At 41.9% G+C, this 13,820-nt stretch overlaps 1 protein-coding gene across 6 annotated transcripts in view; it reads right to left on the bottom strand.

Moving 5' to 3' along the window:
- Positions 1–2,122: 2,122 nt before the first annotated feature.
- The window catches only part of b3gat1a (beta-1,3-glucuronyltransferase 1 (glucuronosyltransferase P) a), an 86,041-nt gene continuing 74,343 nt past the window's right edge, over positions 2,123–13,820 (bottom strand). For all 6 annotated transcript variants that reach the window (XM_039598274.1, XM_039598278.1, XM_039598279.1 and 3 more), the window contains 3 exons: positions 7,949–8,245; positions 4,264–4,366; positions 2,123–3,978 (listed from right to left, as the gene is read on the bottom strand). In XM_039598274.1, coding sequence (XP_039454208.1) covers positions 4,280–4,366; positions 7,949–8,245 — 384 coding nt within the window. In that variant the 3' untranslated portion in view covers positions 2,123–3,978; positions 4,264–4,279. The remainder of the gene's footprint in view (positions 3,979–4,263; positions 4,367–7,948; positions 8,246–13,820) is intronic.

The following is a 13,820-nucleotide window of genomic DNA, read 5'->3' as shown; positions in this document are numbered from 1 at the left end:
AGGCCGAGGAAGCCTTTGAATTGTTTTATTTATTTATTTAGTTATTGACTCTGTTTGCTTTTTAAATATACCTTCTGATGGTATGTTGTGTGCTTCTGTGGATAGGTCATGCACACACGGTGTCTCTGAAAATCTCTTTTCCTTTTTATGAAAACCTGTCATGTGTCTGGTCATCATCAGTCAGTTTCTTTGAAGACTGATACTGCAGGAAAGCAATGCATTATAGATCGATTTGAGGTGGGTGGATCGATCCAAATATTGATAGTATTGGTAGTGCTGATATTGGTATTGGATCGATACTTAGTCTCTGTCCTCAAAGTTCAGTATGAGCCCACTAAATTGTGTTAAATTAATTATTTTTGGGGGGAAATGAAAACATATACCTCAAACGTGTACTATGAAAAATGTCTCAACCTTCATTTGAACTAGGCAGCCTGATGCATTAAGTCTAACACTTGATCTAAACAATGGATTTGCAAACAGCTGGAAACACAAGCAAGATGTATGTAGACATAAAGTTTGGTAAAAACCATTTTATATAGTAGCACAAAAAATGCACTGGTTACAACAACAATAGCATGAAAGCAAAACTTTGGGCCATTTATCCAGACTTTGAGCCCTAAACGTCTTCACTCTGAAGGGGAAATTACATGCAGTACAACACACAGTACAGAGATCCACTGGACACAATACACAGAGCCAGGTGAGGTTGTTCTCAGTGATTTATTTATCTGGATTCAACTAACATCTTTCTCTGAGACAGAATTGCTGTGGCAAATAAACAACCTTAAGAGTCACATGCATAAAATGTGAATCACATGAGGCTGAAAGATGACGGTGGAGATGAGGAAAAGGGAGGACTTTGTGTCTGTGTGTGTGCGTGTGTGTAAAGTGTATTGTGCCTTTTAAACGCCCTCAGAGGGGTTATGTTCTTTAAATGACTTTCAGTGCTGACGTTGCTGCACATTGCACGAAGGTTACTTTATAACAGACTAATGCTGTGTCACATATTGCTTGATGCATCAGCGGCATCATCAGCTGGGATCAGATGAAGGGCAAAGTTGAAACAGCATCACTCTGACATTGAAGCCTTTTAAACCAGGGGTGTCAAACTCATTTTACATCATGGGCCACAAAGAAGCTTCTTTGATCTTAAATGGACTGGAGCAGTGAAATGACATGATAAATATTAATAATTACTGAAAAAGTTCAGGCAATTCATTGCCCAGACTGGCCTGTAATTATAAAATATAAAGTTTTAATTCAAAACATATTTTATTAAACAACAAATTTATTTAGTAGATACTGAAAAAATTTGAAATTTCTGTCAATTAATTGTTTATTTATTACTTAATAACTTTAGCATAGTACAAATGGGGGGTTCTTCATTAACAGGAAAAGCCATAAAACCTATGAAAATTTATACACTCATTCACATTTTCCTGACTGGAGTCTTTGCAGGTCAATTCTGGTCCCTGGGCCTTATATTTGACACCCCTGATTTAAACTGTCCTGACATCGCAGCATCATTGTACTGAACTCACCACAAGCTCGTCTGTACACCACATCGCATTTGTTTGCCTGCACAAACGCAGCATTAGGAACATTTAGTTTCACTCGTAAAAAGCAGACTTTTCAGATGAATTCTGTCATTGACTTTAAACACGTCTCAAGTAGAGCTCAGCCAGCAGCAGTGCTACGGTGCCTCCTGGCACCTTTAACCTGTTATTGATCTGTGTAATCGTCCCTGTGCACAGTGTAGTGTATGTGTGCATGCTGTTTACTGGGAAATACAGATTAAAGGGCAAAACTCTGGCATGACTGAATTGCACATCCAAGCTTGAAATAAATATATAAATAAATATATTAAATTTGATTTTGAATAAATAATGGGAGGATAGCGATCTCTCCGTGGCTGCAGTGTAATATCATGCAGTCAGTGGAAACGGCCTGTGTTATTTTAGAGATACCAAACAGCCTTTGTCTGCGTGTGTATCTTATCGCATCCAAAGTGAAATCTGCAATAACACGGGTTCTGCAGCTTGTACGTATTCATGGGGGCAGTAGGGTATTTTGAGTTGGCGGTGTGTGCTGGGTTATGGAGGATGGTTTGGGTGTTTTGTTTTTTTTTTTTCTTTTTAGGGGGTGGGGGGAGGACATAGATAATCTAGCAACAGCACAGAGGCTCAGTTCTTTTTTGAATTATCTCCAGCTACTTCTGCTGGCCAGCGTCAGATAAGAGAGCCACCACTGTGTCTAAGATGGATGATTTATCAAGCAGAGGAGAGACTCTATTATACGAGATGCAGAATAACTTTCAGCAGCGCAGCGTCGTACCTACTGATGTCTAATGTTCAGAGGAGCAGAGACTCCCTTTCTTGACATCCATGGATGCTAACACACAAAGAAAACATCACCTCACTGCCAGATCATTAGCAAAAATACCACTGATTTTCATTGTGCTTTTCTTCTTGTAGCCCACTGTTACTTTAGGCTTGGGTTTAATATTTGATTTCATATTTGGAAGCCATAAATAATAATACTAAGAAAAATAATTCTGTATGTTTTGGGGTGGGGGGTGTTCTTTAGCGCTAACAGGAAGTGACAGGCTTTGTGAAAACCAACTGTGTACGCTCTGATGCCGCTTCATCCTTCTTCTTTTTTGGGGGGGGACCATACACAGCAGACTGATGATGACTGGGGCAGATGTGCGTGTGCTTGTGCACAGATAAGGGGAAATATTAAATCATTCAGTTTTTCTGCATTGCGAAAAACTCACAAAGTTGCAGCAGATGAAGTCAAGGGTAGATTTGGAGGGGGCTGTCAGGGCAGCAGTTGTGAATCTGCCACATTAATGATGCTGATGCTGATGTGCTATTACTCTTTCCATGTGTTGAACCCAGAGTGAACCTGTGCCTTGTTGTGTGTCATTCTAAGGAATTTACCAGGGAAAGGGACTCTTTCTTCTTCTTCTTCTTTACATAGAAATACAGTAATTACAATGCATCTGTCAAACCCCTCCTCTGACTCTTCACATATTCAATTAGTATTTATACATGTCGTCACAGAGGAACATTTGAGTGTTTTTAAGTGCTAGGGAGAGTGTTAGGTTTCTGATGCTTACTTGTACAGTACAGTTCAGCTCCGAAGCACAGAGGGGTACATGTGCAACAGCAGTCTCTCTTCAAGTGTACGAGTTATGATGGATGACTATAAAATAGACAGAGTAAATGTAGTCAAGAGTCAGTAGTATTGAACTAGCAAGTCAAGTGTATGTGAAACGCCTAAACCAGTTAAATTAACTTAAAGCAAACCAAAATAAAGAAGTTTCCTTCCCTTGCTATGTTTGCGTTCGCTCAAAAAGGAAAAATCCACATCAGATGTCTTTGTCCTTGGAGTGGTGGTTTGTTTTTTTTTTTTGTTTAGTTTTCTTTATCCAGGCGGATGATGCGGGCCGTGTCCTTAAATCCATGAGGAATTTCTCAGGGGGGGATACGATGTGCAGTTCCAGCCCCATTTGTCTTTTATTTCCTCTTTTTTTATCCTTTTAAATTTGAGGTGGATATTTCTTAAAACGCTTGTTCGGCTGAATCCGCTGTCTGTATGCTTTTTTTTCCTCTTCGTATTGTGCTGTCTCTTTTGTTAGGCTGTCCTCAGTGGGCCATTGTTCACCCCCGCCCCCCCTGCCACCCCACCAACCCCTGCGAGGCGTCCTTTGCTGTTGTCTCCTCTGCACATCGGTGGCAGACCTGACAAATATCTGCTGCCTTTTTGCTATAATCTGTGCTTTAATACAATACATTATGTACTGTTTTGGTCCATATTTTTTAAACAAAAAATGTCAGATTGAGTCAAGAGGATTAAGTCCCTCTTTAAAGGCCCCCCACTTCCTTTTTTTCCTTTTCCTCATGATTAAGATGTGAGCACTTATCGAGAAGCTTAACCGTTTTCTCCCTTCTCAGCTCAGAGGCCAGCCACCTGCAATGGAAAGGATTAAGACGGGTTGAGAAAAAGATCACCAAGGCTTAATTTAATCTCAGTAAACCTGTTTATTTCCTGGGCGACATTTAATAATGGACAGCAGCTAATTGGACTTTAACAGAGGGGCACTGAAAATGACTGAATGGCGTTTCAGGAAACATTAATGACAAATGCTCCTTTTACAGGCTAACCAGGCGAGATCAGGTGATGCTATCCTCCTGAATTCACCTTATTTGTAAATGAAGCGTGATAGTGAACAAAAGGTTGAGGTCAGTAACTTACTGTGGCGGGAACGCAGTCAGATCTCCACATTGGGGTCTGTGAATCCCTTTTTTCCCTCGTTTACAAGGACGGGTTTCTCTGTTCTCGTGTGCCAAACGAGTATCTGGTGAGAAAAAAAACATCATGGAGATAAACAAGCAGGAACATTAGTGACATGCCGCTCCCTTAATGCACCCATTCAGTCTGCTCCCCGGTCAGCTCCCACTCCGCCTCATGTTCTTCAAAAACATTCAATTTCCCTTATAGCTCCAGCCCCCCCATCTATGTGCAAAGAGCTACTTGAGTGTGAACCCTGCATTAGAAGGGACTGACGGGAGACCACAGGAGTGCGTTATCTGACAAATATGATGAAGCCCTCTGAGTTTAGCTTGTGTAAAAGAGTTCTCTCCTTGCCATGGGGTTAATGGCTACCACCGAATGACAGCCTAGTTTAAAAAATGTTTTCACACCACAGTTTGTGTAAGCTCATTGCCTTTTGTGGTGCAGCTCTCTGCACACTTCTTCCGGGTGTACTATTGTTGCTATCGAGCCTTTACACTGGCTTGGTTTTGGCCCACAGAGAGCATACAAACATCCAGGAGAAGGACGGCAAAAGGAAAACAGGGAGAGAGAAGAAACTGTAAGTGTCAAGCTCATGTTCTCCCCCCTCCTCTCCTCTTCTCTCCTCTCCACTGTGCTGGAACCCTTCCTCCTTTCATCTTGCCGCAGCGTTGGTCATGAATTATGCATTGGGCTCGTGTGAGATACGCCAGGAGTCCACTCCCACTTTGCTCAGGTGTGTGTGCGTCTGTATGTGTGCGCAGGGGGGGTTAATTATCAAACCTGCATCTGAAGTGGTAGATTATGAGGAAGAGAGATGCCTGAGCACGAATTTCCATCTTTTTTTTTGTCTCCCCCTCACCCTTTCGCTCCCGCCCTTCAGTCCGTCCCTGCACTCATCTGTAATCAGCGTGACACCCCGACGTCCCCGCTTCTCCATCGACTCCAATTCCGTTCTCTCGGCCCTCCTCTGAATCCCCTCTTTTCATTTGGCCCTCTGAATGGCAGAGAAGAGCAGGGGGGAAAAACTGGCCCTTCCTTTCTCTTCTTTCGCTCTCTCTACATGTATCCGTGTTTGTGTGTGTGCGTCTGTTTGTGCGTGTGTGTGGGGGTGGTTGTGGTGTGGATATTGGCTAGCTCAAGCCCTCTGGCTGACTCCCCATTGCCCTGAGAGAGTGAAGTGACCCAGACCACTGGCCATAAGCAGGAATGGTGGAGCGGGTACTGAGAAAAAATTGTGTTGCTGCTGCTGCTGTTAGCCTCAAGCTACTGACTCAAGTGTGTGTGTGGATGTGGAAGAGAGCACGAGGGCAGCGTGGGAAATATAATCAATGATTTCCAACTTTTTTGCACCAGCCTTAAACTTATAGACACTCTGACCATTAGAAAACCATCACGTTTTTTCATGAAATACATCACCTTCTGACTCTCAAAGAGGACTAGGATTTTTTATTTTCCCCGGAGAGAGGGATTGGGGCTGAGGGCTCAGTCAATTAAGTTTGTTTATTCTAAATCCAAAAGCCAGGAGCCAGTTAGCTTATCTTTAGCTCAAAGGCTGGAAGGAAAGAAACAGCAGCTCTAAAATGTCATATATAAGTAAGCATGTGCACTAAAATGTCAAACTTTTTCTTTAATAATTAATAAGACCTCCCTTATGAAGGAGACTTTCTGTGTTTTGTTGTTACGAACAGCTTCTCTGACGCTCTTGATTATTTATAGAAAGTCACACTCTCATTGCTAATGCTTTTATTTTTTCTGCATAATCACAACAGTTTGGCTCCAATAGTGTTGAGCAGCAAAAAGAGAGGGAAAAAATTACTATTACATAACTTGTGAAAACTAATAATAATTCTCTTTGTTGCCGACCATGGTGCTCAGCAGGGGGCTTGATTTTAACGCTGCGAGAAAACATATTGTGGATTTCTTTCCACTCTTTCTTCTTAGTCTAAATGATTGGTGAAATTCATTTAGAGGGATGATTCAGCACTTAAAAACATATAAACTTGTCAGGGCGGGTTATGCACAGGCATAATGGTTCTATGGAGTGGGGATTCCCATGATGCACTGATGAGTGTTTCTTCACTCCTCACTTCCTCTTTTCACTCTATGTGTTTATACACCACTTTGCATTTAATCATTAACTATTATTAAAATTTGTCTCTCTTCCACAGTGTGTCTTCTGTCCTGTCTCCCTCCCTTCACCTCTTCCTCAGCCTGGTTCTGCTGGACGCTTTCTCCTCCCCGCTGTTACCAAGGGCTTTCTCATAGGGGTTGTCTGATTGTTGGGATTTTCTCCATAATAATGTAGCATCTTTACGTTACAATATAAAGTGCCTTGCAGTAACCCTTGTTGTGATTTAGCACTATATAAAAAAATTGTATTGAATCTAAAGAAGTCAAGCGGACACACAAATGCCATAAACCTGGTCCAGTCCAAAAAGGCTAGGCAGCGCCTTTACCACCTCCGACAACTGAGGACGTTCACTGCGTGTTGTACTCGTATAACTATACATGTGACAAATAAAGAATCTTGAATCTTAATGGCCAGTAGGAGGCGACTCCATTGGTGTCAAATACAAGTCCAGTTGCTTAAGTCTGGGAATGTGAGCCTTCAACTGCTTTTGATACTGTGCAGAATTCTTATCCCACCCGTATTTCCTTTCTTTTAGGTTTGCAAGGAAAATTGGAAATAGGTGCAGTGATTTATTAGGTTAGGGGCTTTTTTTTATGTTTGAATGATTCACAAGTCAGTAAAATGTCTTTAAAAAAAGCAAACAAAAAAAGTTCCTCTGAAAATCATTAGGATTGAAAATGAACAAAACACAAAACAAAAAAGAAAACAAACTTTTAAAAGTGTCCAGAAGTCCTGGGGAACTATTGGTGATGACCACTTGACCAATAGCTACAAAAAAGACAAAAAAACCCCCACTATGTAAAGGCAAGCTCGATGGAAGCACAATACTGCATAATTGGTATGTAAACTATGCATGGCTGACCTGACCACATGGTTCACATTGTTACACCTTTATTCTCGGTTGCTGTTCTCGGTAACACTCCTCGGCTGCAGCTTTTCAGCTGCCAGCCACACACACACCAATAACAACAGCTTCAGTCAGGATCCAGTACAGACCTAAATGCAGGGAAGGTGTGATGAGCTGATGCAGCTCCGGTGTGTCAGCCTCCCCGCAGCGGCGCTACAGACCACGCCCTGCCACATGATACTTTATAGTCTTGAAAACTGGATACCAAATATATTTTGTACTATGCTGTCCCCATTAGAATCAAAAAAGGAGTATGAAGCCAGCTTAGCGTTAGTGTTGTTATGTTATAATGCTATGGTAAGTTGTGATAAGTACATTTACAACATGTACATGTTTGTGGACCTTTACATGAGTTTTTTCCATTTCGGTTTTTACGTTACATCATTATTCCACAACATTTCAAATCATGTGGTTCCCAGCCTGTAAAGCTTGCGACCCTTTACATGGGAAAAAAAAAGCAGAGTGGTGTTTAAGGCTCTCTGTCTTGTAGGATTTAAAATCCTCACAAACAGTGAAGCAAATCCCTGAAATACAAACCGCTCAAGGCAAGCTGCTTAACATCAGTAAACATGTGAAAAACTAACCCCCAAAAACAAGGAAATTACCTTAGTGCAATTGGCTGCTTTCGGCTCCAGGTCGTTGAGTGTGACAAGCTCCCGGAGCAAGCTGCTCTCCTGGTAACCTCCCTTCACCCCGCGAAGCTTAAAATATGCCTGTGGCTTGAAGAGGATGAGCCTCAGGTTGATGGCAAAGCCAGCCATGTCGATGGCAAAGGGCCGATGGGGGTCAAACACCGTCTTCCAGCCGTAGACCTTACCTGCTGCGTTGACCTTGGGGGATTCGTACCTCAAGCCACCCACAAAGGCCACAGGCCACACAGAAACCTTCCGAGTCGATCTCATCTAGCGAGAGGAGAGAGGGGGGAAGAAACAGACAAGGGAAGACAGCGAATTAGTCAACTGAAAAACCATACATGACAGCGAAACAGTATTTGAGCATCAGCCACTGGCTTTACAGCAGAGCACGGACAGAGGCTTTTTAGAGCTGCTGCTGCTATTCATTCTGAAAGAATATTGACCAAGCTATTGTGGCCTGCGAAGCTGACATGCTGTCAGATGAAGGCAGATCACACACACTGTTCAACAGCTGCCCTACAATGAGATAATTAGGCATCTAAAGCGAGTAAGCGCGGGGCAGTGCCAAGAGGGTTTGAAGTAGCAGAGCCATTAGAGCAAGTGGCCCTGGTAGCTGGATGGCTGAGGAAATTCTTTAAGGCGCAGAGCCACCATTTTCTTCTTCTTCTTCTTTTTTTCTTTAACCCCCCCCCCATCCTTTAATCTTCCAGCATCAAACGATTTTGCCGCCCTCTTCTTTGTCTGCTGCTCAGCGAGTCTTCGCTATTCTAGAAAGAGCTGCTGCAGCCATAAAAGGTACATTTTTATAATGAGGGAAGAGGAAGGTTTAGAAACAGCAAAGTCATTTAATCAAACTCAATGCAGCAGAAATAATGATGCCGGTGCCTCTCCATAGGAAGGCCAAATTTAAAATAAAGGTGTATGTGTGTCTGTAAGATAGAGCGCCTCCGTGCATAGATGATAGGAGAACACATGGAGGCAATATCCATAACCATATGCTCCCCGTCAGAACAGAACGTGAAATATGTCTCCACATAAGGACCAAGCCCATCATATCTTAATGACGTTATATAGCACGGTATTACCCCGACAGAGCACTTCACTTTCATACAGGGTGCAGACGTGCTTGTGGCTCCTATAGTAATCAAAAGTGGAATGGGAGGTAGAGCCTTCAGCTCTCAGGCTCGTCTCCTGAGGAACAAGCTTCCAATTTGGGTTTGGCAGATGGCTGCTCTCTCTGAGTCTGGTTCTGCTTGAGGTTTGTTCTTGTTATAAAGACCCCTTTTCTCCACTCCCAAGCAAGCGCTTGCTCACAGGGGATCACTGGGTTTTCCTCTATAATGCTGTAGGATCTTTATGTCTCAGGCACAGAAATGACTGCTGTCGCGACATTGTACTATTTATACAATTGAGCTGAATTAAACACCCAAGCTTACTTGTCTAAATGTGTATTTGTAGATTGCGATTTTGTGCAAATCACATGCAAATATCGCAGTGCGCATGAGTTGCTGCGTCAGGTTGGTGTGTGATCTGATGGGCTGCTGTGCGAAGAGCTTGGGTGATCAGAGAGAAGTGGTTTGAACAGCATGGAGCAGTCCGGGGGCTTATGGGAATGATTGGATTTGAGCTTCGGGGGAAACGACTGTTCGACTCACCCAGATAAGCTTGGGCTGTCTGTACTATCTTAATGAGCTCTGTAAATTAAATGCTTACATGCATGTGCGTATATGATAGTGATAATTTATACTGAGGGGGTGTACATTTTTGCAGCTTGTTGGGTATCAGTCAGGTGCATTCTTTGCTACGCTTAAGGGGCTTCGTCTCAAAGCTGAGATGAAATGACATTATCCTGCCTTTTTATCAACAGGGTTTTGTTTGGAAAACAACATTTAAGTGAAATTCTGTAGTTTCCAGTTGCCAAATTGTTGCTTGATTCTTTCACGGTCTACACTTAATAAATGAATCTTAACTTTGAGGCTTCAGTCACACGTGGAAGGGATTTTCATGCTCATTTTTTTCTTTTCCTGTTTAGGGGGTGGGATCACTCCCAATATCATCTCACAACAATTGATATCTTTTGATATCACACTCCAACACACAGAGTAGTCAGGTAGACTTTAATGGAAACAGATGCCATGAGACTGGAAGTGCTTCAGAAGAATTGAGGAAGCTTGTTCCAGCTGGGAAGAGACTTCTTCCAATGCTGTGAACAACATTATTATCTTGAACTACCACAACACTACAGGAAGGATCTAATCCACTGTTTTCATGATGGTAGTCCTGTGATCAATGCCACCACCACCGTGCCTACCGCCCACTACGCACCATTATCACTTTTTATATTTCATTGGCTGGTCAGGTGTGAAGATTTGGGAGTGAGAATAGGCTGTTCCTTAATAAACATCTGAGTTTGAGTCTTAAAAGCTGCTGTTTTTTCCCCCTTTTACAGTCCGGCCACAAGTAAAGTTATCCATCATATTGCCCAAAAAATGCCTGCCTGCTTCCCTTTCCTAACTGTATAACTCAAAACAATAGGAAACAGGCAATGAATCAGGCTCTTTACAGGCAGCGTGAAGAGGTTTGTCACTTTCCCCATCTACACAGACCATGTGAAAATGAGAACACCTGCTGCTTCTGTTGGGAATATCAGCTGGAGTAAAGTAGCACAAATCCCTCTTTAGCCGGCAGCCAAGCAAATGAAAATGCAACCAAGCCCCCCCCCACCCCCCACCCCACCCCCGCCTCATTCTGGTGAATATGATGTATCTATACAGCTTTTCTTTTCTTTTTTCTCTTCAGTGATGTTTTGGTTTGTGACTGAATGCCAATGTGTGCATTTAAGCTTCGTGTTTGAGTGCAGAATTGTTGACAGCAGGAAAAAAAAAAAAAGAGCCCCAAACTCTAGCAGAGAAAAGAAGGCAAGCATCCAGATGCATTAATCAATCCTTAAGGGTGCAGAGAAGATAAGAGAAACAGAAGGGTCATCCACTGCTGCAGCTGGTAGTGTCTGTGGATTTAGTTCTTTAGTTTTTTGTTTCTTTCTTTGATCCAAACAATAGAAATGTGCATAGTTAAATCTGCATAGTACATAGTTGGGTTTTGAAATCTTGTTCATTTCATTAGAAAATCTATCCTCATTATATGATTCAAATTACACAACCAACAATAAAGAAAATCAAAGGGACACATTGGCTTGCATATGCAACCAGCATTCTATCTGAGCTTCAAATTAGGTGTCTTTTAAACCAATGAATGAGTTAACCTTTAGCTAACATAGAGATTTTATGAGTATGTTTTTATTATTTGGGTTGTTTGTTGTGAGAATAAATGCATTTTTCAAATCCCCAGTAGTCAAATATAATGGTACGACTGATGTGTCTGGATGCTATATTTTTGTCAATATCATCCAGCTCTGTTAAACTGCTGGTTTGCTCTTTTCTCTTGGATTTAAGTGGCCGACAGCCTGCCTGACAGCTAAATTGGAGAACAGTCTTAACAATAGCATGATAAACAGTAAATAGGTTTCTCTTTTTTTGGAGCTTGGGAATAAAGCACATCTCATGAGGCCTCAATAATATACTGTATGTAGGTCTTTACTGTGGTACATGAATTTTTCATAAAGTTTTCATTAAGCCTTGACCTAAAAACTAGGCTCTTAATAACAGTCAGTATGCACCAAAGTCTGCCAAAGTAACTGCTGCTGGAATGAAAGACTGAGATTGAATTCAGATACCGGCTATGTGTCGGTGGCAGTAATGGCAGTGTCCTCTATAGCAGCTGATGACAATGACTTTACCCTGCTGCCACAGAGTATTGTGTCTGAAGTGTACCGTGTCTGTGTCAGTCTGTGCCAGCTGGGGTGAATTGCTGTTGCTTGTTGATATACATTTTTCCCGCTGCTTTAAAAGAACTGCATGCAAGTGTGTTTGGCAGTCATCTGTGATGTAGTCTTTTGTGATGCAGTCTTTTTGGATGCTAGCTGCTTTTTGGGTTAATGTCTCATTTTGTATGTTTGACTAATATTTAAAACACTGCATTTAAATGTACACTAAAACATCTAATCATCCAATTACACGGTAGCAATGCAGTACATGTAGGCATGTAGACCAAACTGAGCATCAGCATCATTAAAGGTGATTTAAGTGACTATTAACGTGGCATAGTTGTTGGTGACAGACATGCTGGTTGGGGTATTTCAGAAACTGCTGGTCATCTGGGATTTTTCTATACAACAAAATGCGAATGGTCCATAGAAGAGAAAATACACCAGTGTGCTGCAGTTGAAAATGTCTTGTTGATGCCAAAGGTCAGAGAAAAATAGCCAGACTGTTTCGAGCTGATAGGAAGACAACATTAACTCAAATATCCACTTACATACCATACCACATATACCAGATACCACACAATCCATCCAGGTGTGCAGAAGAACATCTCTGAATGCACAACACATCAAAACCTTCAAGCAAACGGTCATCAGCAGCAGAAGACCACACCGAGTGTCACAGGTCATATGGACTCACTAAAGTTGAACAACAGAAGATTGGAAAAACATTGCCCGGTGCAAGCATGGATCATTGAAAAGTGGATGTGCAGTTGAAAATTACAAAATCTCTGAGGAAGCTTCCAGCACTGAATCTATGCCATGAACAATTAGGGCAAAACGAGGTGTAACCCAGTACCAGCAAAGTGTACCTAATAAAGTGTCTGGTAAGTCTAAATCTCAATGACATTAACAATGTTAGTTTGTCAGAATGTATTGCAGTACTGCCAATTAGTAAATACAAATGATTCAGTGTTTTTTTTTTAGCTTTTTTCATGGTGAAGGGGTCACCCATGTGTCTACCTGTTGAGTCCCTGTTTAATAACATTTACCATCTTTACTGCAGTAATAGCCAACTCTCCATGCCCTGTCTATCTTACTGTCACCTCTTTTTTTGTTCATTCTTTTCTGTGTTGCCTTTCCCTCTCCATGACTCTCTCCGTGCCCCTTGGGGCCATTACTCTGGACCATAAATAGGCCCGTTGGAGGTGATGGAGAGCCTTTGAGCGAGACCAAGCGCTTTGGCTGATTCCCAGGGAAAGGTAATGACAGGCCCCGTCAATACCAGTGCTCCATTTACTACGGCCCCTGTCGGCACTACTAACAAGACTTGAGGCACATACTCGGAGTACCTAGACCGTGTCCGCTCAGGTAATTCAACTGATGTCAAGATGGATGGCCTGAGATGTACTAATTACATGCCCAAACTTCTCCCAACTGGCTTCAGAACCCAACTGTGCTTGTTAAGAGTTTAAAGTACTTCAACTAAGAATTTATGGTTCAAATCCGCCCACGCCTCACCACCTCTCCTCTAACAGTGAGTATATACAACACAGATAGATAATATATGGCACTCCATGCAGTATATCAAGAATTATTTTATATAGAACTTAAAAATGTTCAGTGTCCTTTTTCTCTAAAGAATACACATTGTATGCCATGTACAAAAGCACAGACACAATATATTGCTCACATAACTATTTAAAGGTGCAATCAGTTATTTTTAATGCAGTGCATAAAATGATTTTAATACATTGTTAAGAATTCCAGTCATTCCTCTTATAGCTGAATGGCTTCTGAGCTTTAAGGCCTTTCTTATTCCCCCTGAAATACCCATCATCAACTCTGCACGTGGTTAGTGTTTCGGAAACTCAAGTTGAGCATCTGAAAGATTAATGGAGCTTGAGAGTAACAGATTTTTTTTATAACTAGATAAGAGCTGGCAGCATATTTGCCAAGTTGGTGAAAGTGCTGCGACTGCCCCACCAAACATAAGTATTAGGGACGATTTTAAAATGATAT

This window comes from Oreochromis aureus, linkage group 14 (genome assembly GCF_013358895.1).
Source record: "Oreochromis aureus strain Israel breed Guangdong linkage group 14, ZZ_aureus, whole genome shotgun sequence".
In the NCBI taxonomy this organism is placed as follows: domain Eukaryota; kingdom Metazoa; phylum Chordata; class Actinopteri; order Cichliformes; family Cichlidae; genus Oreochromis; species Oreochromis aureus.
The sequence above is the reverse complement of the archived record's forward strand: the minus strand, read 5'-3'. Positions and strand labels throughout refer to the sequence as shown.